At 44.3% G+C, this 25,162-nt stretch overlaps 1 protein-coding gene across 1 annotated transcript; it reads left to right on the top strand.

The window, feature by feature from the left end:
• The first annotated feature begins 23,445 nt into the window (after positions 1-23,445).
• LOC123159809 (pathogen-associated molecular patterns-induced protein A70) lies at positions 23,446-24,456 on the top strand. The gene has a single exon (XM_044577628.1). The coding sequence runs from the start codon at positions 23,502-23,504 to the stop codon at positions 24,210-24,212; it is 711 nt and encodes a 236-aa protein (XP_044433563.1). The 5' UTR covers positions 23,446-23,501; the 3' UTR covers positions 24,213-24,456.
• The last annotated feature ends 706 nt before the right edge of the window (positions 24,457-25,162 follow it).

The following is a 25,162-nucleotide window of genomic DNA, read 5'->3' as shown; positions in this document are numbered from 1 at the left end:
CATAGTTTTGGGAACCCACTTGACCAAGGCCTTAGGAGCTTCTTCAAATGCATCAATATCCTCTTGAAGCTTGTCCTTGCCTTTATGCTTGTGGTCTTGTGGTGGAAGATCATCTTGTGCTTGTGTTCCTTTGAAAGAAGTAGGATCATACTTCTCTTGTTGAGGAACAAACTTCGTCTTGGGGTATTGATCTTCTTCCCACTCAACTCCATTGGCATTGAACTTTCGTTCAAAACCAACACCTTGGTTCTTCCGGTGCCTTCCTTGCTTGCGTACAATTTCTTTGAATTGCTTACTTTCGGCAAGGCTCTTGTAAACACCTTTCTCTATAATTCCCTTCAATAAGCTGTTTTCTTGCTCAAGTGTAACTTGGCTAAGAGAATCATTAGTGGAATCAAGAGAACTACTAGAAGCAACAACATTGGATTTAGCATGATGATTGTTGTTACTACTAGAGGAAGAATCTTTCTTGTTCTTGTTACTAGACTTGACTTGAGGCATGTAAGTAGATAAGAGTAAACGCTTGGCAATGTAAGAAGAACTTTTCTTGCAAAGATCATCATTGATAGCTTTTCAGAACTCATGTTCTTGCTCAAGGTTGAGCTTTTCAAAACGTAATTTCTCATGAGTCTTTAAAAGTTCTCGATGATCTCCTGAGATAGTTTCATGAGCTAACTTAAGAGTGTTTAGTTCTTTAGTTAGAAGCTCAATCTTCTCCTTATCATTGTCATTCGTTTTATCTTGATTAGCATGATTAATTGACGTTTCATCATAGTATTAATCACTAGAGTTGTCAACAAGTAAATCATCATCACCTAACTAGTCATCTTCATCACTATTGAAATCAACATACTCGGGGTGTAATACCTTAGGGCCTTTAGCCATGAAGCATCTTCCAAGTCCTTCATTTGGTGAATCAAATATGTCGTAGGAGTTGGTTGACACGTGTGCCAGACCGGCAACACCTTCATCTTGAGTATGTTCTGAGTCGGAGTGATAGCTTCTCTCGGAGTGATGTTCGGAGTCGGAGCCGGATACCCATTCACCAACATGAGCTTGATGTCTTTGTTTTGTGTAGCTCTTTGATAATTTGTCCTTCCTTTCCGAATCCTTGCTTCTTCGGGATGTTCTTCGTTCATAACGATCATCTCTACTCCTCCTCTCTCTTGGTCGTGATTCTTCTCTTCTACTTCTTCTCTTAGGTGATTCTTCTCTTCTCTTGTAGGGATACGTACACTCATTGGAATAGTGTTCGGGTCTTCCACAATTGTAGCAATTACGCTCTCAACTCGAAGATCTTTTGTCATTGTAGGACCTTGACTTGGAACTTCTTTCCTTGCTTCTACTCTTGTAGAACTTGTTGAAGTTCTTCACCATTAGGCTCAATTCTTCATTGAAGGCTTGTTTCTCACTTGATGATGTGGGAGCTTCACATGAGGCTTTGTAAGCACCACTTGACTTGTTATAGAGCTCTTCCTTATCCTTGAGTGACATCTCATGAGCAACAATTCTTCCAATGACCTCTGTTGGCTTGAGATTCTTGTAATTGGGCATCATTTGGATCAATGTGCACACAGTATCATATTTCCATCCAAGGCTCTTAGGATCTTCTTGATGATGAATTTGTTGGTCATCTCTTCACTTCCTAAGCCGGCAATCTCATTTGTGATGAGAGCAAGCCTAGAGTACATTTCAGCGACGCCTTCACCATCCTTCATCTTGAACTTGTCAATTTGACTTTGAAGCACATCCAATTTGGATTCCTTGACGGAGTCAGTACCTTCGTGCATGTCAATCAAAGTATCCCAAATTTCCTTTGCATTCTCAAGACGGCTGATTTTGTTGAATTATAAGGGGCACAATCCATTGAAGAGGATATCACAAGCTTGAGCGTTGTATTGCAGCATCTTCAACTCTTCTGCGCTAGCTTCACGGTTCGGTTCTCTCCCATCAAAGAATTCACCTTGCAAGCCAATACATACAATAGCCCATACGGCAGGGTTATGTCCAAGAATATGCATTTTCATCTTATGCTTCCAACTAGCAAAATTAGTACCATCAAAGTAAGGACCTCTACGGTGATAATTTCCCTCGCTAGACGCCATAATCTCCTAGGTTGTGAAACCAAGGCTATGACCACCAAAAGCTATGGAAATCAAAGCAAATGGAGACCAAGGCTCTGATACCACTTGTAGGATCGAAAGTATGTCTAGAGGGGGGGTGATTAGACTACTTGACCAAAGAAAGGCTTATCCTTTTCCCAATTTTAATTCTTGGCAGATTTTAACAAAGATAGACAAGTCAAGCAATCTTAACACAATTCAAGCAAGCATGCAAAGAGTATATGAGCAGCGGAAAGTAAAGCATGCAACTTGCAAGAATGTAAAGGGAAGGGTTTGGAGATGCAAACGCAATAGGAGACACGGATGTTTTTGTCATGGTTCCGATAGGTGGTGCTATCGTACATCCACGTTGATGGAGACTTCAACCCACGAAGGGTAACAGCTGCGCGAGTCCACGGAGGGCTCCACCCAAGAAGGGTCCACGAAGAAGCAACCTTGTCTATCCCACCATGGCCGTCGCCCACGAAGGACTTGCCTCACTAGCGGTAGATCTTCACGAAGTAGGCGATCTCCTTGCCCGTACAAACTCCTTGGTTCAACTCCACAATCTTGTCGGAGGCTCCCAAGTGACACCTAGCCAATCTAGGAGACACCACTCTCCAAGAAGTAACAAATGGTGTGTTGATGATGAACTCCTTGCTCTTGTGCTTCAAATGATAGTCTCCCCAACACTCAACTCTCTCTCACAGGATTTGGATTTGGTGGAAAGAAGGTTTGAGTGGAAAGCAACTTGGGGAAGGCTAGAGATCAAGATTCATATGGTAGGATTGGAATATCTTGACCTCAACACAAGTGTAGGTGGTTCTCTCTCAGAAAATGTAAGTTGGAAGTGTAGGTTTGTTCTGATGGCTCTCTCCACGAATGAAGAGGAGGTGGAGGGGTATATATAGCCTCCACACAAAATTCTAACCGTTACACACAACTTACCAATCTCGGTGGGACCGAATTGAGAAACTCGGTCAGACCGATTCAGTAAATCTAGTGACCGTTAGGATTTTCGGTGGGACCGACATGCAACTCGGTAGGACCGATATGGTTAGGGTTAAGGCATAACGTAATCTCGGTGAGACCGATTACACAAACTCGGTGAGACCGATTTTGGTAATAAGCTAACCAGAGAGTTGGTCAGGTAAACTCGGTGGGACCGATTCGCTCATCTCGGTTGGACCGAAATGTTTCGAAAGGGAAACAGAGAGTTTACATTGCAATCTCGGTGGGACCGATCGCTCATCTCGGTGGGACCAAAACGTTACAAAGGGAAACAAAGAGATTACAATCCCATCTCGGTGAGACCGAGATCCCTATCGGTGAGACCAATTTGCCTAGGGTTTGTGGCAGTGGCTATAACATCTGAACTCGGTGGCGCCGGATAGAAAGAATCGGTGGGGCTGAGTTTGATTTTTGGTTTAGGTCATATGTGGATGTGAGAAAGTAGTTGAGAGCTTTTGAGCATATCACTAAGCACTTTGAAGCAAGAACCTCGTTAAGCAACACCTCATCCCTCCTTGATAGTATTGGCTTTTCCTATAGACTCAATGTGATCTTGGATCACTAAAATATAAGATGTAGAGTCTTGAGCTTTGAGCTTGAGCCAATCCTTTTGTCCTTAGCATTTTGAGGGGTCCACTTTTCTCATCCATGCCAATCATTGAGCTTTCCTGAAATATTTATCTTGGAATAGTATTAGCTCAATGAGCTATATGTTGTTAGGAATTACCAAAACCACCTAGGGATAGTTGCACTTTCAATCTCCCCCTTTTTGGTAATTGATGATAACATATAGATCAAAGGTTCGACAATTGATAATAAGATTGAAAACATTGTCGCTTTGAGAAGTATGTGAAAAACAAGAGCTCCCCTAAATTTATGCATAGTTTAAGATTTGCTTTGGACTGCAAATGCACAAAGAATTAGGATCATGGGTCACTCTTCCATGTCACATACATCTTGGTGGAGCGCTCAAAATGATAATAATTAAATAAATGCACTCATCACCAAGCAAAGTGAATGATCATATAGAGATAAAAGGATAATGTCATCCAACAAGCATTAAGGTAGCACTGCATATGATCAAGCACATGATCATCCAAGTATCACACAAACACAGAATGTATCTCAAACAAGGAAATAAATAAAGTTCAACCACCAAAACAAGAGAGAACAAAAGCAACACTCTCTCTAGAAGCCTATGACCTATACATTTTCTCCCCCTTTGGCAACAAGTTACCAAAAAGTTCATAAAAAATGCATAGTGCTAAATTGACTAGGCTTGGTCTTGATGTGGTGGTGTAGAAATGACTCCAAGAACGAAGGCATCAGTTGAGGTTGATGGAGCTGGTGGAGTGGCTGCTGGAGCTGGTGGCATTGAAGCTGTTGCTTGTGCTGATGAAGTTGCTCTGGTGTCTGTCACTGGCACTGCAACAGATCTCTGGCCTCTGGGCACTCTAGAAAATGTATCTGTGGTAGACTTGCCCTTCCTCTCCTCCATGTCATCCTGAAGTTGCTCAACAACTGACTCGATCTCAGTGACCTTCACATCTAAGTCATAGAACTTCTGCTCCATGATCCTCTCCAAGCTCTCCTAGTTTTGTGTCAGGGTGGCTAAACCCTTCTCAATCCTCAGAATGGAGGCAATCAAGTAGCCAAGCTGATATTGCTTGCTCTTCAGGAAGTACTGAGATGCCTCTTCAGCAGTTGGCATCTTTGCAGCCTTTTCAGTCCTTGCCTTCTCCTTCTTTGCTTGAGCTTGTACAGAAGATGGTTCATCTTCATCCATAACTACTGTGTTGTCCTTAAAGTCTAGGTAGATGGGCATATGCTCCTTGTCCAAGAGATATGTGCATGTGCCCATCTTGGAGTTGATGAGCTCCTGAATCTGTGGGGCATACCCACAACTTCTCTTCTGGTCAGCAGCAGTCCTCTTGATAGTCTCAACAATTAAGATCATGACCTTGAATTTCTGAGGCACATCAAATATGTGTAGCAAATTAATAGCATGGCCTATGATCATCTTGTGATCACCTAACTTTGGCAATAGAGTGTGCCTGAGGATCCAGTTGATTGTTGGCAAACCTGACAGAAGGTAATGTACTGATCCAAATTTGTTTGTCTCAACTGCAGCATCTGGGATCTCTCTGTACATATGTGCCATGGAGTTGTGATCCTTCTTCTTCTTGGCATAGACATCCAAGTCGTCTTCATTCTCCTTAGGAGCATTGATCAACTCTGCCCACTCTTCAACTGTTGATTGGTACCTAGTACCTTCAGACATCCAGACAATCCTTCCATCTGGGTAGAAGTGAGCTGTGGAGTAGAACTGCATAATAAGCTCATCATTCCACTTTGTGAGCTTCTTCCCAACAAAGTCATCTACCCCACAAGACTTGAAGCTATCATAGACTCCTGGATAATGCTCTTCATTCTTCCTGATGTACTCCCAGTCTACCCATCTCATATCGCAGACAATTGGCTTCTTATCAAGCAGCATTGTCTCATAGAAGTCCTGTTGTTCCTTTGTATGGAACCTGTAGTCCACAATAGTCCTTCTCCTGACAGCATAGGGATCTGTCAATCTCCATTGTCTGAGACCTGCATCCTTCCTGAGCTTCATATCCTAAGTTACTGGGTGAGCATCATTGTGATCTGGAAATTTGGGCTTCAACTTCCTCAACACATGTGAATCAACATCTTCTTCTTCAGCATCTTCAGGCACCGGGGCCTTGTTCTTCTCTGCAGCTGGTATGCTCCTAGTGTTTCTCTTGGGTTCAATCTTGGGCTTGGGAGCAGCTCTGGGAGCATCTTTGGGCTTAGATGGAGCAGCCCCTGATCTAATTGCATCTCCCATAAGCTTCTGAGCTTTAGGTGCTGGTGCAACAACCTCTTCCTCTTCTTCCATCATAGAGGGTTTTCCAACTAGTCTGGCCATAGTTTTCTTAGCTCTTTCTTTCCTTTTCTTTTCAGCCACTTCTGGCTCTTTGGGTTCAGATCTCACAGACTCTTGAGTTGATCCTCTAACTTTCAGCATAGGAGTCCTTTTGGCTGGGATTTTCCTGTTCAAGCCAGGCTTGGTGGTAGCAGCTGTGCCATACTCTTTCTTTAGCACCTTCTTGGAGGTGGCTTCATCCTCTTCTGCCACATAATCTTCATCCTCAGAATCTGAGTTTCTCTTCTTTCTGGCCCTGGTGGCAGCTTTAGGCAAGTTGCTGGGAGTGCTCCTGCTGCCCTCATCTAAGGAACTGGAGGGACTAGTGCCCTCACTCAAGTGAACTTGTTCTTCTTCTCTGTTCTGGCTGTCACTCTGATCAGACATCATGCAAATACTGACAGCAGACCCTGTGAATAGATATAGATGAGATAGAGGGGATGAGCATCACAAAGTACGGAGATTTTTGCAAAAGAATGAATTAAAACTTAGTTTTAGTTTTCCACAGAAAGCATTTTGGATCTACCGGTTTGTAAACTCGGTGAGACCGAAGCAGCTTTTGGAACCTAAACTAGTGAACTCGGTCAGACCGAGTCACAGTTCGGTGGCACCGAGACTGCTAGGGTTTCACAAAGTCCTGAACTTGGTCACACCGATTTGCAATTCTCGGTCAGACTGAGAATCACATGTGCAATGACCTAAGCCAAATCGGTGGAACCGATTTCTACAACTTGGTCGGCCCGAGATGATTTTGGCGGAAACCTAACCCTAAATTCTTAATCAAAACTAACCTATTTCACTGGATAGGATGATCTCAACCATGGCAAGATACATGGCAAACCAATGTGCTAGGAATCGGATTGAGATAGCACAAGGATCAAGTCCATACCCTAAGTTTGGCGGAGGACTTGCTACGGCGGCAACGACGAAGAAGATTTCCGTTGACGGCACTGGAGACCAGCGGCGGGAGGCGGTGGCGACAAGGAGGACGATACGGAGACCCAGGGAGGCAGAGCAGGCTGAGCGCGGGCGAAGTGATTCGAAGAAATTTCCAAATTTTGGCCCGGGGGTATATATAGCCTGACCCTGTCGGTGTGACCGAGTGGAACGACTCGGTGGCACCGAGATGCATAACTGCAAGCAGTTGCTGCAACTCGGTGTGACCGAAAATTTCAAATCGGTTGCACCAAGATTGAAAACCTAGATCGACTTAGTGATCTCGGTATGACCGAAAAGGATGAATCGGTCCGACCAAATCGCACAAAGAAGTTTTGGAAGTTTAAGTCTATGATGAATCAGGGACTCCGAGTGCTCCTCACACAGAGTGGTTCGAATCTGACTTGATCAAACTTTGTGATGTAGCATGAATAGAGTTTGAGAAAAGAATAGCATAGATAGCTAGAGAGGGTTCTTAGGCATTCTTTTTCATCCACTTGGCAAAAAGAAAAGAAGCCAAACAAGCAAATCTACAAGTGGATGTCCTCGAATGAGTAAAATATGCAAACGAATTGCTCACACAATAAAATGGCAGATAAAATATGTGTCAAAGCATGCAGAACCAATTCTAGCATCTATCAAGCAATTGGCGATGACTAGGTCATCTATATATGAGTATATTGACTTAGGAGTTAAATGAGAACATTTGATCATAGGTCATACTCATCGTTTAAGCTCAAGTGGGGTTGCCACTTTTACATAATGCATTGATGTGTTCACATCATTAGAGTTGCTTTAGCTCAATTCTTAGAGTAAAGCTCCCCCTAGATGTGAGATCCCCTAGAGAGGGATGAACTAACCTTGGGTTTTGTCGATGTTGACTTCATGTAGGTGTTGAAGATGTGGATGCTCTATGTTGATGTAGATCTTTTGGAGCAATCCTTTGGAGTGAGTTGCACTTTCAATACCTACACGGGTTAGTCCCACAAGGAACAACAAGGATATCCATAGACATAGAGTGTAGCACACACAAGATGATGTCCATGAAAGCATTGGGTTACGTTGTCCCTTGTCTTACCAACAAGAGGGTTTGTGACTCCATGAACTAGTGCAAGATGTGGAAGTTGATTGCACTTGTCCTTGCCAAAATGATAAGAGTGAAGTATGTTGGCGGAGTCACCCTCAAGAACTCTCTAGTTCTTCTTCTTCGGGATCCACACCATCTTGATGGGAATCCTTGGAGTTGTAGTCGTACTTGATGAAGTAGAACTTGACGTAGTTTTGGGAACCCACTTGACCAAGGCCTTAGGAGCTTCTTCAAATGCATCAATATCCTCTTGAAGCTTGTCCTTGCCTTTATGCTTGTGGTCTTGTGGTGGAAGATCATCTTGTGCTTGTGTTCCTTTGAAAGAAGTAGGATCATACTTCTCTTGTTGAGGAACAAACTTCATCTTGGGGTATTGATCTTCTTCCCACTCAACTCCATTGGCATTGAACTTTTGTTCAAAACCAATACCTTGGTTCTTCCGGTGCCTTCCTTGCTTGCGTACAATTTCTTCGAATTGCTTACTTCTGGCAAGGCTCTTGTAAACATCTTTCTCTATAATTCCCTTCAATAAGCTGTTTTCTTGCTCAAGTGTAACTTGGCTAAGAGAATCATTAGTGGAATCAATAGAACTACTAGAAGCAACAATATTGGATTTAGCATGATGATTGTTGTTACTACTAGAGGAAGAATCTTTCTTGTTCTTGTTACTAGACTTGACTTGAGGCATGTAAGTAGATAAGAGTAAACGCTTGGCAATGTAAAAAGAACTTCTCTTGCAAAGATCATCATTGATAGCTTTTGAAAACTCATGTTCTTGCTCAAGCTTGAGCTTTTCAAAGCGTAATTTCTCATGAGTCCTTAAAAATTCTCGATGATCTCCTAAGATAGTTTCATGAGCTAACTTAAGAGTGTTTAGTTCTTTAGTTAGAAGCTCAATCTTCTCCTTATCATTGTCATTCGTTTTATCTTGATTAGCATGCTTAATTGACGTTTCATCATAGTATTCATCACTAGAGTTGTCAACAAGTAAATCATCATCACCTAACAAATCATCTTCATCACTATTGAAATCTACATACTCGGCGTGTAATACCTTAGGGCCTTTAGCCAGGAAGCATCTTCCAAGTCCCTCATTTGGTGAATCAAATATGTCGTAGGAGTTGGTTGACACGAGTGCTAGACCGACAACACCTTCATCTTGAGTATGTTCTGAGTCAGAGTGATAGCTTCTCTCGGAGTGATGTTCGGAGTCAGAGCCGGATACCCATTCACCAACATGAGCTTGATGTCTTCGTTTTGTGTAGCTCTTTGATGATTTGTCCTTCCTTTCCAAATCCTTGCTTCTCCGGGATGTTCTTCGTTCATAACGATCATCTCTACTCCTCCTCTCTCTTGGTGGTGATTCTTATCTTCTACTTCTTCTCTTAGGTGATTCTTCTCTTCTCTTATAGGGAGCCGTACACTCATTGGAATAGTGTCCGGGTCTTCCACAGTTGTAGCAATTACGCTCTCGACTCAAAGATCTTTTGGCATTGTAGGACCTTGACTTGGAACTTCTTTCCTTGCTTCTACTCTTGTAGAACTTGTTGAAGTTCTTCACCATTAGGCTCAATTCTTCATCGAAGGCTTGTTTCTCACTTGATGATGTGGGAGCTTCACATGAGGCTTTGTAAGCACCACTTGACTTGTTATGGAGCTCTTCCTTATCCTTGAGTGACATCTCATGAGCAACAATTCTTCCAATGACCTCTGTTGGCTTGAGATTCTTGTAATTGGGCATCATTTGGATCAATGTGCACGCGTATCATATTTTCCATCCAAGGCTCTTAGGATCTTCTTGATGATGAATTTTTCGGTCATCTCTTCACTTCCTAAGCCGGCAATCTCATTTGTGATGATAGCAAGCCTAGATTACATTTCAGCGACGCCTTCACCATCCTTCATCTTGAACTTGTCAAGTTGACTTTGAAGCACATCCAATTTGGATTCCTTGACGGAGTCGGTACCTTCGTGCATGTCAATCAAAGTATCCCAAATTTCCTATGCATTCTCAAGACGGCTGATTTTGTTGAATTCTTCGGGGCACAATCCTTTGAAGAGGATATCCCAAGCTTGAGCGTTGTATTGCAGCATCTTCAACTCTTCCGCGCTAGCTTCACGGTTCGGTTCTCTCCCATCAAAGAATTCACCTTGCAAGCCAATACACATAATAGCCCATACGACAGGGTTATGTCCAAGAATATGCATTTTCATCTTATGCTTCCAACTAGCAAAATTAGTACCATCAAAGTAAGGACCTCTACGGTGATAATTTCCCTCGCTAGACGCCATACTCTCCTAGGTTGTGAAACCAAGGCTATGACCACCAAAAGCTATGGAAATCAAAGCAAACGGAGACCAAAGCTCTGATACCACTTGTAGGATCGAAAGTATGTCTAGAGGGGGGGGGTGATTAGACTACTTGACTAAATAAAAGCTTATCCTTTTCCCAATTTTAATTCTTGACAGATTTTAAAAAAGATAGACAAGTCAAGCAATCTTAACACAATTCAAGCAAGCATGCAAAGAGTATATGTGTCACATCCCTAGTCTGGTATGACTTAGACTAGCTAGCTATTTGTGCATCATATTTAAATTTCTTTTAAATTTGAAATGAGGATTGGTGGAACCCTCAGAATCATTTTTGAAAATGACCCAAATAAAAATTTCTCCAAAAGGGTCCAAGAAAATGCTCATGTTGCCCTCTGAAAATATTGGACAGAGATAAAAACCAAAACAATATTTTTAGGAGCTCATGGATATTTATTTTGGCCATTTGGATTAGTTCGATAAATATTTGCATTGGAAATATATTTCTATATATATGAAATATGGTCCAAAAATTATGTCATTTATAAAGGAGCTCTGGAATATTACCATTAGCCCCTACAAAAATTGGCATAATAAAATTAAATGATTTAATATATTTATTAAATCAAATAAATGTCAGAAAATTAGAAAAGAAAACAGAAAAGGGGAGAGAGACTTACCTGGGCCACTTACCCGATCGGCCCAGTAGCTCGGCCCAGCTGACTGGCCGACGCCAGTCATCCCCCTCCTCGCGCCAGAGGGACAGGGCGCGTGGTCGCCGCACACCGCGTGCATGCGCGCCACGGCAGCTGGCTGCGTGCCTCCCCCTCGGCGCCCTGGCCTCGCCAGAAGCTCCCAGCACCGCCCCGGTCCTTTTCCCCTCCCTCTCGCTCTCCCTCCTCCCCTGCATCTCTTCCTCTCCCCGCGCCCGAAGCGCTGCCGTCGCCGCCGCACGCCGTGGCCATAGCCACCGCCTCCCCCTCGCCTCCCCGTCGTGCCCAGGAGCTCCGCCTCGTCGCCAGCTACCTCCTCGCCGAGCCACGCAAGCCGGAGTGCCCCATGGAGCCGTCGCCGTCGCCAAATTCGCCTCCGGCCGCCGTGGATCCTCGCCGGCGATTCGGGAGCTACCGGGCATCCCCGACCTCGCCCTCGCGCTCGCTGGTTCCGCGGTGAGCCCCCGCACCGAACCCCCTCCTCCCCGTGTCCGTTTGCCCCGTCTAGCTATCTCGCCACCGCGCCCGTAGCTCCTCGCCGCCGGCCATGGCGCCACGGTGGCACGAGCCCAAGCCGGTCACTTCCGCGCGCGTCACCGTGTTCCTGGTGACGCCAGGAGGCCGTAGGAGCCCTCCGCCTCCACTGCCGTGCACCACAATGCCGCGGCCACAAGTTGCCGAACTCCGGCCTCCGCCGTGAGCTCTGCTCCGGCGAGCTCCGCCGCCCCCGCAGCCTCCCGCGTGTTCCACTGGATGCGCGTGAGCGCGGGCTTCGCTCTCGTGGTCTCCGCCGCCCGAATGGTCGCCGGAGCGACGTTCCCGAACCCCTCCACCGCGCTCGGCCTCGCCGGCGGCTAAATGCCGGCGGGATTGACCGGTCAACCCGCGCTAACCCCCCCCTGACACTGACAGTGGGCCTCGGTGCCCCCTAACCTTTTAATTAAACTAAATTAACCCCTGTTTAACCCCCCTGTCACTGACGTGTGGGTCCCACACGTCAGGTTTGACCCGGACCAGCCCAGTTGACCGCTGACGTCATGCTGACGCAATTATATATTTTCTGGAATTAAAATAATTCAAAAATTCCAGAAAATGATTTAAACTTCAAAAATTCATAGAAATTCAACCGTAGCTCAGATTGAAATAATTTATATATGAAAAATTATCAGAAAAATGCAACCTTTCCATCTGTACTAGTTTCATGCATGACAAACCAACTTATACATGCTGAATATGAGAAAACACATTATGGCATATTAAGAGACTTATTTTTGGAGTTGCATTTGAACCTTTTGTTCAAATGGACTTCATTCATTTGAATACTAGTTGCATTAGCTCAAACAGCATCACATCTACATGCCATGTTCATGCATCATATTGTTGCATATGATTGTGTATTGATTGTCGGCACCGTTCCTTCTCGATAGGTCCTGCTCCGGAGACGTTCCAGAGTACCTGTTAGTGAAGCAGTGCCTCCCTTGTTGTTTTACCAGGCAAGCAAACCCCCTTGTTCATTTCGATAAAACCCTACTCTCTCGCTCCTGCTCTCAGTTATTGCATTAGAACAACAACGATTCATCTGCTACTTTGTGCTGCGGTAGTTGAACCCATTCCTCTGCATGACCTGTCATTGCCACAGTAAATAGTTGAAACCCACTAGCATGTGTAGGAGTTGATTGAAGCCACTGATGTGTTCCTACCATGCTATGCCTGCTATTGCTTAGAGTTGTGTCAGGTCTGATTCATTGGGAATGAATTGGAGTGTTACGATATGTTCTGATGCTGAGAATGAAGTGTGTGTGAACACGATTTGGTAAAGGTAGCGGTGAGAGGCCATGTAGGAGTACATGGTGGGTTGTCTCACTGGAACCGTCCTTAAGCACTGAGTTCTATGTATGTTGTCCAATGACTCGATACTACCACACATTGGGTTCCGGTAACTCGACCCCTCTCGACTTATTAACCAACTTGGTCTCTGTCCAGGAGTCGCAACTAGTTTCTGGTGTTTGTAGGTAGTGTTAGTAGTCTACCAAGTGGCACCCGGCCAGGTGGGCTTGGGACAGACTAGGCACCAGTGGCACGGTGTACCAAGCGTAGATCCATCCGGCGAGGTGGGCTTGGGAACCCTGCACACATCGTTTGGGGCCGTGAGTGAAACCCCGGCCGGATCTCCTTGCGGATGGAACCCGAATAGGCGATAAACCTGGATTAGAGTCTTGTGTGGTTAGTCAGGTCGTGGCCGACACCCTCGCCAGGCTTCCGCTTGAAGGTTGCCGAGATACATGACGTGTACATGGCGGTAAGTGGCGAGAGCGTGTGTGAAGAAGTACACCCCTGCAGGGTTAACATGATCTATTCGAATAGCCGGGTCCGCGGTTATGGACTTCTTGGATGCTTACATGTTACATAGACAACTTGAAGTGGATACTCTAAAATGCTCAAGACAAGTGTGAGTGCTATGGATGGCCTTCTCGTAGGGAGACGGGGATGAATCCATAGTAGTGTATTGTGTGGTGATTAGTGGACTCGTGTACGTTGTTTCACCTCCAGAGTTTCTGGTAGTCGTAGAACAGGATAGCCACAGAGTCAAAGCTGGCTTGCTGCAACTAAACCCCACATTACCTCTTGATACAAATGCATGTATGATAGGATCTGATGTAAGTCTTGCTGAGTACCTTTGTACTCATGTTGCTTTATTTATGTTTTGCAGCGGGGACTTCGGTCTTACTAGTGTTCTCGTGGACTTCGACTAGTAGCTAGTACCTCAGCTACGATCTTGATCGAATGTTGTAGATAGTCAGGCTCTTCAGCCTTTTTCATTTGTAGATGTCTGTACCCAGACATGTAATGCTTCCGCTTGTTGCTTGTATGCTTTGTATGATGGGTTTTGTGACCCCTGTTTGCAATAAATGCTATGATGGCTCTTCTGAGCCTTTATCTATATGATTGATGAGTTATGCTGTGATGCCATGTTGTACAACACATACTTGCATGTTATGCGTACGTGTAATGTGTATTGTTATGTGTGGGATTTGACTACCTAGTTGTTTATTCTTAGTAGCCTCTCTTACCGGGAAATGTCTCCTAGTGCTTCCACTGAGCCCTGGTAGCTTGCTACTGCTCCGGAACACTTAGGCAGGCCGGCATGTGTCCTTCTTCGATCCTGTGTCTGTCCCTTCGGGGAAATGTCACGCGATGAATACCGGAGTCCTGCTAGCCCGCTACAGCCCGGTTCACCGGAGTCCTGTTAGCCCAGTGCTACAGCCTGGATTCACTCGTTGATGACCGACACGTTCGATGCTGGGTCATGGATGCCTGTCCCTGTAAGTTAGTGCCACTTTGGGTTTACGACTAGCCATGTCAGCCCGGGCTCTTTATCATATGGATGCTAGCGACACCATCATATACGTGTGCCAAAATGCGCAAACGGTCCCGGGCAAAGGTAAGGCGACACCGTGGGGATACCGTGCGTGAGGCCACAAAGTGATATGAGGTGTTACATGCTAGATCGATGTGGCATCGAGTCGGGGTCCTGACAGCGTTGGTATTAGAGCCTGACTGCCTGTAGGATTACCAAGCCAAACCGGTCGAAGTTGAGTCTAGAAATTCTTTAGTTATGTAAGGGAATTGATTGTGGGTTGGAACGTAAGGCTCTTTTTACTCTTTTACCTCATGGCCTTCTGATCTGAGTCGTCCTATTTTTCCTACGGGGTTAAGGAACTAGGCTTTCTCTTCCGTCTATCAGGATCACGTGTTACTACTCCGTAGTCCCATAGTATTGGTTGATCAGAGTCATACCCTAGTTTTGAGTATTTCCGGTGTAGTCTGTTTAGTATGATCTCAGAACCTTGAGTAGGGTTGATGAGTATGTTACCACCCCATTTTAGTAGGATGTCTCATTCTGAGCATTTTACTGCCGTTGTGCTGCCGAAATTTCTCTAGGAGTTCGAGTGATACTAATCCCTTGTCCTACATTCTATAGCCTATAGATTGATGCTGATTCCGTCGCTGGTTTCGTTTCACCAGGATGTCATCAAGTTCTGTTGTTCGTAGCCAGAACCACGGAGATGGTAGGGATGAGGATCCTCCCGATCAGCCTTCGTTGACAGAGTTCATGCTAGAGATGGAGAGGAACAAGCGTGAGTCTAACCGTTTGTTGGCACGTATCGAGGAGAACACCGCACTTCGGTCCAATAAGTCAGCGACCATTCATGACTTCATTCGCTTGCACCCACCTACCTTTCATCATTCCATCGAGCCACTCGATGCAGATGACTGGCTCCGTAGCATCACTCATAAGCTGCGTTCCGCGAGCGTAGCTGAAGATGACAAGGTCACCTATGCCACATACCACCTGGAAGGTCCTGCTAGTCTTTGGTGGCAGAACTATGAGGCTATGATTCCAGCCGGCCAGACTTCCACCTGGAGGGATTTCGTTGAGGCTTTTCGCGAGCATCACATTCCTGAAGCCCTCATTGATCGCAAGAGAGAAGAGTTCTGTAGTTTCAACCAGGGTAAGATGGCTGTTGATGCCTATAGTAGAGAGTTTGAGAACCTCGCCCGTTATGCCACAGAAGAGGTGTCCACGGACGCCAAGAAGCAGGCTAGGTTCCGGAAGGGTCTCAACCCCAAGTTGCGTCGTGATCTCCACCTGCATCATTGTGATACATTCCAAGCCCTTGTGAACAAGGCCATTAATGCAGAGACAGCTCAACTCACTTACGAGGAGTCTCGTAAGCACACTCGTGCTTTGGGATCTTCCTTCGGTTCTAGCTCTCAGAAGCGCCGGATTTGGGTTCCAAACTCTGCTCTTCCACCCAAATATGTACCGAGGCCATCTTATGTGGCACCTCATCAAGCTCAGCAGTATGCTCCACCCAGGCCTATTGGTGGACCGCCTTCTAATACAGGTCCACATCCTACCTCCAAGATTTGTTACAAGTGCGGAGAGCCAGGCCACATTGCCCGTATTTGCACTCAGTCCAGAGTTGCTCCACCCCAGCCCGAGAAGTCTATTGGCCATGGTAAGCCATCACGCAAGATGATCAGTGCCAAGTCAGCTCCCACTGAACATGGACGTGTGCATCACGTCTCAGCTAAAGCCGCTCATGATGATCCAGATGTCGTTCTTGGTACACTCCTTGTCAACTGTCATCCGGCATCGGTTTTGTTCGATACTGGAGCATCTCATTCCTTCATTTCTGAAAGCTATGCCCGCTTGCACGACATGTCATTTTGTGATATGCCCTCCCCACTACTTATTCAAACTCCTGGATCCAAATGGCAAACTTCTAGGATAAGTTATGGCAATGAAATCCTTGTGGACAGACTTGTATTTCTTGCTTCCTTGATATCTCTCAAGTCTTCGGATATTAACATCATCTTGGGTATGGACTGGATGACAGCTCATCATGCCAAGATCGATTGTTTCACCAGGTCTGTTCAGCTCACATACCCATCTGGCAAGATAGTCACCGTCTCCACTAGAGTTGCAAAGCGTCAGCTCTATTCTCTTAATGCCAGCCCTCTTCCAGACCTTGAAGATATCCCGGTAGTTCGTGACTTTCCAGATGTCTTTCCAGAGGAACTGCCAGGTGTTCCACCTGATAGAGATGTAGAGTTCGTCATAGATCTTATCCCAGGAACAGCTCCAATCTCCCGGAGACCCTACAAGATGGCACCCTTAGAACTAGTCGAGCTTAAGAAACAACTTGATGAGTCCTTGCAAAAGGGTTTCATCCGTCCTAGATCTTCTCCTTGGGCTTGCCCCGTCCTCTTCGTCAAGAAGAAGGATGGTACAGATCGGATGGTTGTAGATTATCGTCCCGTTAATTTGGTCACGATAAAGAACAAGTATCCGCTTCCCAGGATCAACGACCTGTATGATCAGCTCGCTGGATCCTCAGTCTTCTCCAAGATGGATTTAAGATTAGGCTACCACCAAATCAAGATCAGAAATGGGGACATTCCCAAGACAGCTTTTGTCACTCGTTATGGTCAGTATGAGTACACTGTCATGTCCTTTGGCCTAACCAACGCCCCAGCCACATTCTCCCGCTTGATGAACTCGATCTTCATGGAGTACTTAGATAAGTTCGTCGTGGTTTACCTCGATGATATTCTTATTTACTCGAAGAACGAGGAAGAGCATGCCGAACATCTTAGACTTGTGTTAGAAAAACTCAGAGAGCACCGCCTTTATGCCAAGTTCTCCAAGTGTGAATTTTGGTTGCCAGAAGTGACCTACCTAGGCCACGTGATTTCTGGTAAGGGCATTGCTGTCAATCCCGAGAGAGTTCAGGCTGTTCTCGATTGGACTCCACCTGAGACCGTTAAACAAGTTAGGAGTTTCCTTGGTCTAGCCAGCTATTGTCGCCGCTTTGTTGAAAACTTCTCCAAAGTAGCCAAACCCCTCACGGAACTTCTCAAGAAAGATAAAAAGTTTGAGTGGTCCCCACAGTGTGAACACAGTTTTCAGGAACTGAAAAGGCGCCTGACTTCTGCTCCCATACTTGTGCCACCGGATTTTGCTAAAGACTTTATCATCTACTGTGATGCCTCACGACAGGGACTAGGTTGCATTCTTATGCAGGATCGTCATGTGATTGCCTATGCATCTCGACAGTTGCATCCACATGAGGAGAATTATCCTACACATGATCTAGAGCTTGCAGCCGTAGTCTATGCACTCAAGACCTGGCGACATTACCTTCTTGGTAAACGTTGCGAGATCTACACCGATCACCAGAGAGCTTCAATATCTCCTTTCTTACCACTTCTTTCATCTTGGGATTTAGTCGTCGTTGAGGATCTCTAACTGGTTTGGCATCGTCCTCCAATTTAATTTTATGTTGGCATAACGTGGGACTAACGCCCTTAAGATCATCCAGAGTATATCTAATAGCAGCTCGGTGCTTCTTCAGAGTTTTCAATAATCTTTCTTCTTCTTGCTCTGAAAGGTTAGCACTACTAATAACAGGATATATTTTCTTTTCATCAAGATAAGCATACTTAAGATTATCAGGTAAAGGTTTGAGTTCAAACACGGGATCACCCTTGGGTGGAGGGGGGTCCCCAAGAATTTCAACGGGGAGGTTATGTTTCAAAATAGGTTACTGTTTAAGGAATACTTCATCTATTTCCCTTCTTTCTTTCATAAACATATCATTTTCATGGTCTAGCAAATATTGTTCTAACAGATCAGTAGGAGGCACGGCAATAGAAGCAAGACCAATTATTTCATCTTTACTAGATAATTCTTTATCACGAGGTTGTCTATGAAATTTAGCAAAATTAAATTCACGAGTCATATCATCTAAGCCAATCGTAAAAACATCCTTTTCACAATCAATCCTAGCATTAACAGTGTTTAAGAAGGGTCTACCAAATATAATGGGACAAAAGGCATCTTGTGGAGAACCAAGAACAAGAAAATCAGCAGGGTATTTGACCTTCCCACACAAGACTTCAACATCTCTAACAATTCCAAAAGGCTTAATAGTATCTCTATTGGCAAGCTTAATTGTGACATCAATATCTTCTAACTCAACAGGTGCAATGTCATGCATAATTTATTTATATAAATCATAGGGTATTGCACTAGCACTAGCACCCATATCACATAACCCATGGTAACAATGATCTCCTATTTTAACATAAATAACAGGCATGCCTACAACTGGTCTATGTATCTTAGCATCAGGTTTTGCAATATTAGCAGTTTCACCACAAAAGTAAATAACATGCCCATCTAAATTATCATCCAAGAGATCTTTAACCATAGCAATACTAGGTTCAACTTTGATTTTCTCAGGAGGTGTATAAGTTCTAGTATTACTCTTATGAACAACAGTTGAAGCTTTAGCATGATCCTTTATCCTAACAAGAAAAGGTGGTTTCTCAACATAAGTAGTAGGAACAATAGGATCACTATAAGTGATAGTCTTTTCTTCAACTGTAATAGGTGCAACTACTTTCACTTAAACAGGGGGATTATATTTAAACCACTTCTCTTTAGGGAGATCAACGTGAGTAGCAAAAGATTCACAGAAAGAGGCTACTATCTCAGAGTCAAGTCCATACTTAGCGCTAAATCCACGAAAAGCATCGGTATCCATAAAAGATTTAACACAATCGAACTTAGGTGTCATACCTGACTCCTTACCATCGTCGGAACCCCAATCTTCAGAGTTGCATTTAATTTTTTCCAATAAGTCCCATTTGAAATCAATAGTCTTCAGCATATAAGAACCAGCACAGGAAGTATCGAGCAGGTTGCGATTATTAAGAGAAAGCCGAGCATAAAAATTTTGAATAATCATTTCCCGGGAGATCTCATGATTGGGGCATGAATATAACATTGACTTAAGCCTCCCCCAAGCTTGAGCGATGCTTTCTCCTTCACGAGGCCAGAAATTATATATGTAATTACGATCACGATGAACAAGATGCATAGGATAGAACTTCTGGTAAAATTCCAACTTCAATCGCTTATAATTCCAAGATCTCGTATCATCACATAGCCTATACCATGTCAATGCATCTCCCTTAAAAGATAAATGGAAGACCTTCCTTTTGACAACATCATCGGGAATACCTGCAAGCTTAAATAATCCACAAACTTCATCCACAAAGATAAGGTGTAAATCGGGATGCAATGTTCCATCTCCTATAAATGGATTAGCTAGCAGTTTCTCTATCATACCCGAAGGAATCTCAAAATAAACATTTTCATAAAGTTCAGTAGGTTGAGGAGGAACTCTTTGCTCTTCTGGTCGGGGTGAAGATACCCCGAACAAGCCCCTCAAAGGATTAGTTTCCATAGTGACAAGTAACAGAAAATTTCAGCACACTAAATAAATGTTTCCTTACCAAGTTTCACTCACCAGAAGCGCTACACTCCCTGGCAACGGCGCCAGAAAAGAGTCTTGATGACCCACAAGTGTAGGGGATCTATCATAGTCCTTTCGATAAGTAAGAGTGTCGAACCCAACGAGGAGCAGAAGGAAATGATAAGCAGTTTTCAGTAAGGTTTTCTCTGCAAGCACTGAAATTGTAGGTGATAGATAGTTTTGTGATAAGATAAATAGTAATGAGTAACAAGTAAACAAAGTAAATAAAGTGAAGCAAGGTGGCCCAATCCTTTATGCAGCAAAGGATAAGCCTGGACAATGTCTAATAATGAGAAAGGAGCTCCCGAGGACACATGGGAATTATCGTCAAGCTAGTTTTCATCACGTTCATATGATTCGCGTTCGGTACTTTGATAATTTGATATGTGGGTGGACCGGTGCTTGGGTACTTCCCTTACTTGGACAAGCATCCCACTTATGATTAACCCCTATTGCAAGCATCCGCAACTACAACAAAAGTATTAAGGTAAACCTAACCATAGTATGAAACATGTGGATCCAAATCAGCCCCTAACGAAGCAACACATAAACTAGGGTTTAAACTTCTGTCACTCTAGCAACCCATCATCTACTTATTACTTCCCTATGCCTTCCTCTAGGCCCAAATAATGGTGAAGTGTCATGTAGTCGACGTTCACATAACACCACTAGAGGAAAAGACAACATACATCTCATCAAAATATCGAACCAATACCAAATTCACATGACTACTAATAGCAAGACTTCACCCATGTCCTTAGGAACAAACGTAACTACTCACAAAGCATATTCATGTTCATAATCAGAGGTGTAATAATATGCATTAAGGATCTGAACATATGATCTTCCACCAAGTAAACCAATAAGTATCAACTACAAGGAGTAATCAACACTACTAGCAACCCACAGGTACCAATTTGTGGTTTTGGATACAAGATTGGATACAAGAGATTAACTAGGGTTTGAGAGGAGATGGTGCTGGTGAAGATGTTGATGGAGATTGACCCCCTCCCGATGAGAGGATCGTTGGTGATGACGTTGGTAATGATTTCCCCCTTCCGGAGGGAAGCTTGCCCATCATTTTTTCCAGGGTAAAAGCCTTCATATAGTGGAAGATGGACACCGGAGGGCCACTAGGGGGCCCAGGAGACAGGGGCGCGCCCAGTAGGGGGGCGCCCCCACCCTCCTGGCCAGGGTGTGGGCCCCCTGATGTATTTCTTTCGCTCAATAATTCTTAATAAATCCAAAAATATGTTTCGTGGAGTTTCAGGACTTTTGGAGCAGTGCAGAATAGGTTTCCAATGTTTGCTCCTTTTCCAGCCAGAATTCCAGCTGCCGGCATTCCCCCTCTTCATGGTAAACCTTGTAAGATAAGAGAGAATAGCCATAAGTATTGAGATATAATGTGTAATAATAGCCCATAATGCAATAAATATTGATATAAAAGCATGATGCAAAATGGACGTATCAACTAGTCATCTAGTCCTTCATAAAAGATATGTCCACCCAGGGCGGATAATAATGATGAGGATGATTATCAAGTAAAACATGGTACCTTTCATAAGCCTTAACAAGACGTTCACTAGGTTTTTGAATAAAGTTGTTTATCGTGTGTCTGGCCTCATAAGATACTCTCTCCCATTTTTGCAAGAACCTAAAACCTTTTTTTGCCAAAATAACTGAATTTGTTTTTTGCCACGCCTTAGAGGAATGTGATTCCATGAAGAATTTTTGCAAGCACTAGAACTTTTGTCAATGCTTCTCCAAAAGAAAATTTGATTTTTTTTCTATTTGTTTTTGATTTTACTGTTCACTGAGCTCATTTGAGCTCGAGAGCAGAAAGGTACTTTCGAGTTATGAAACTCTTTTCACAACTTATGAGACATTCCCTAAACCTATAACTCAAATATATTCCTTTTCACGATCTAATTGCAAAAAGACATTTTTTTTCCTTGATATAATAATTTCTAGTTCATTCTGAAAACCTCTTCAATAATTTCAAAGGATCTAGAATTCTGTCACACTAAGAAAATATTTACATATCTGCTTGAGTCATCCTAAAAGATAGATAAATCTACTGCTTGCAACAACACTTATTGGATTACACAAATCAGTAATAGGTATGTTTGTCAATGAGTTCGTTGCTGGTTGTTCCTTATGACCTTTGAATGGTATTTTAGGCACCCTAATCTTGGACGATAGTTGCAATTGTCAGCTGATACATAATCAAATGACTTCAAAAATCCATCACTATGGAATTTCTCCATGCGTATTTCATCGATGTGACCAAATGCAGTGCCACACATATGTAGTATTACTTTAGTCTTGTGACATTTAGCGTCAATTTTTAGAATGTTTAATCTTATCATTAGCACTCATAACGTGTATCCCATTCAAGTATGGCTTTATATTATTTATAACTTCAAACTATTTATATTTTATGAACATCCTCCTCGCAACAAAGTTAGTGTCATGGGCTAGAGTGTGCAAAACTCTAAATAAATTATAAAAATAAATACGAAGATAATACGCAAATGATATAGTTCTCCCTCTATAAACTAATATACGATCTTTTAGATACTAAAGTAGGTATCTAAAAGATCTTCTATTAGTTTCCAGAGAAAGTAACTTTTACAATGCTCACAACATGTATCTTAATCTCATTATCAGCTAATCATTTAAGCCGTAGTATTTCTCACATTGAGTTGCAACAGTATACAACTTTTCATTTTCATTTATTAAAACAATGAGAACATGTATCCATCATTTCCTACACCGTGTCTTTTTCATCTACAAAATACAAACAGTACTACATTAATCGAAAAAATTCGGGAGATATAACTCACAACAGAAGTTCTGCCCTTCCATTCGTCTAGCCACTGAAATAACATTTGGCGGACCAGCATGCACGTGGCGCGCTATCCTAAAGAACGTCTTTTTTCCGGAACCCTCTCTCGTGACATTAAAATGCCGCACTAATGACACTATATCGGTCCACAAAATTCTCGCCGAGTTATCTCTGACATCAAAAGCCGTTTCTCTTTTTGCGTCCGTCCAAGCACTTCTCGTCGAGTTATCTCCAACATCAAAAGTCGTTTCTTTTTTGCGTCCGTCCAAACGCCGAAAGAACATTTACTGGATCGATATCGACGTGTGGCACCATCTAATCGATGTTTGTAGAAATCAAAACTTTCTATAAAAAAGAGTAACAACCATTTAAATATTTGCATATTTATTTTGCACACCGTCTATGGAGTAAATAGACATGAACAAAGTCATGCATAGTGTAATGGAGATAGGAACTGCAATGCTTATCATAAAACCCTCTTTTTTTCAGCCAAAAGAAATACACAGACAAAAAAAAAAAAAAAAAAAAAAAAAACTGGCCTTCGGCTGTCCGCTTCTCCTTCCACCTTTAAATAACCAGCAGCCCCACTCTTCCCTTCCTCAACCCCGCCTCCTCCCCCAAAACGCCAAAACCCAAACCCCACTCGGCGAAGAAGGAGAAGAAGCGGCGCAATGCTGGAGGCGGCGGCGATCCCTGAGCTGTGGAGCACCGTGCACGGGTGGTTCACCCCATGGGTGCTGTTCCTCGTGCTCAACCTCGTCGTCTTCACCATCGTCGTCACCTCCATGGCCACGGCCCCGGCGAAGGGCGGAGAAGGGGCTGCGCCCGGTGCTGACTGCGAGAGGAGGAACCTGGCCGGCCGGCCGTCAATGGAGCTCGACCGGCACCGGTCGCCCAACCTGCCTCGCTTCACCGCCCCCGCACCTGAGGCCCCGGCGACCGGAGTACTGGATCTGGGGCAGCCCGACAATCAGCCGCCGCCGCTCGAGATGGAGCCGGAGAATCCGGGTGAGCGCGAGCACGCGCACATGGAGAGGAGCATGTCTGAGGCGGCAGTGGAGGCCGAGCTGCCGCGGCGGCCGGCGAGGCTGCGCAAGTCGGCGTTCGCGCACGTCGTGGCCAAGAAGGACACCGAGGTGGTGGAGGTGCGCAGGCTGGCGACGACGACGGACGCGGAGCGCCGCCGCCCCCTGGTGGTCAAAGTGGAGGAACCGGCGTCGGAGGAGGAGATCCAGGAGGCCGGCAGCGAGGTGGACGCGCGCGCGGACGAGTTCATCAACAAGTTCCACCACCAGCTGAAGCAGCAGCGCATCGACTCCTTCAGGCGCTCCCGGAATACGCTCCACCGCCGCCGGACGGCCGTGGTGCCAGAGGCGCGCTAGGCTGGCGTCTCCCGCAGCCGCGGGTGCTCCTTGATGCTCCACAGAGCTGCTTCCCGCGCTAGTAGCTGAGTCGATGAATAATAAATAACCAAACAAAACCTGGCTTCCGAATCTTTGCTAAGAAATGACATGGTGGCGAGCCAGCTCTCAAGCGTTAAACCAACCAATGTTGTGTGTGCCGTTCGGCCATGCGATGCGCCGGGGAATCTGATATATGTTTAATGCTGATGATGGTTCTTCTGCACCTTTCTGTCACCACACACCCTCCCAACGAAAACAGTTATTCTTTCCCGTTCGGCTATTCTGTTCTGCACATTGATCTCGTGCGGGTTTGTATGTGCTCAGGTTCCTTTTGTTTCCGAGGCGTCATGTGGTGTGAAGACAGCACACCGCAAAGTAAGCACATGCAGCAATAATTTGCCACTGTTTCAGTCATTTGCTCAGAAATGCATTGCAGAGCATGGTTACAGGGGTAGGTAGTTTAGTATTTAATTCAGTTCACTAGATCATTGATGGGGCGCGTTGTCGGGTCCATCTATAAAAAACTTAATAAATGTTGATGGTACAAATACAAGACAAATTGAGTTGCATTGTATCAATATAGACTGAACATATTTGATCAAAATTCTAGTCTTGGTCAAAGTTGGGATGTAACTGCATAAATTGACACTGCATATTCGTGCAAGAACAAGGACAATTAGCATTTACAGAATTAAAAAAAACATACATTTATATATCTAGAGATGACATGTCATGACATACTTGTGTAACCTAGGCAATGACATTCGCGAGTTAGAAACAAAGTAGATTGTATCTTCTATCTTGTTAGAATAGGAGCCCAATAATCTAAGCAGGCATAACTATGAGGCTATGACTTCACTGGTTCAAAAGCTTTTGTGCTGATCAAGGGCAGCAAATATACACTCCACCTACTTAAGGCTGGGGGAGGG

Source organism: Triticum aestivum, chromosome 7B (genome assembly GCF_018294505.1).
Source record: "Triticum aestivum cultivar Chinese Spring chromosome 7B, IWGSC CS RefSeq v2.1, whole genome shotgun sequence".
Lineage (NCBI taxonomy): Eukaryota > Viridiplantae > Streptophyta > Magnoliopsida > Poales > Poaceae > Triticum > Triticum aestivum.
The sequence above is the reverse complement of the archived record's forward strand: the minus strand, read 5'-3'. Positions and strand labels throughout refer to the sequence as shown.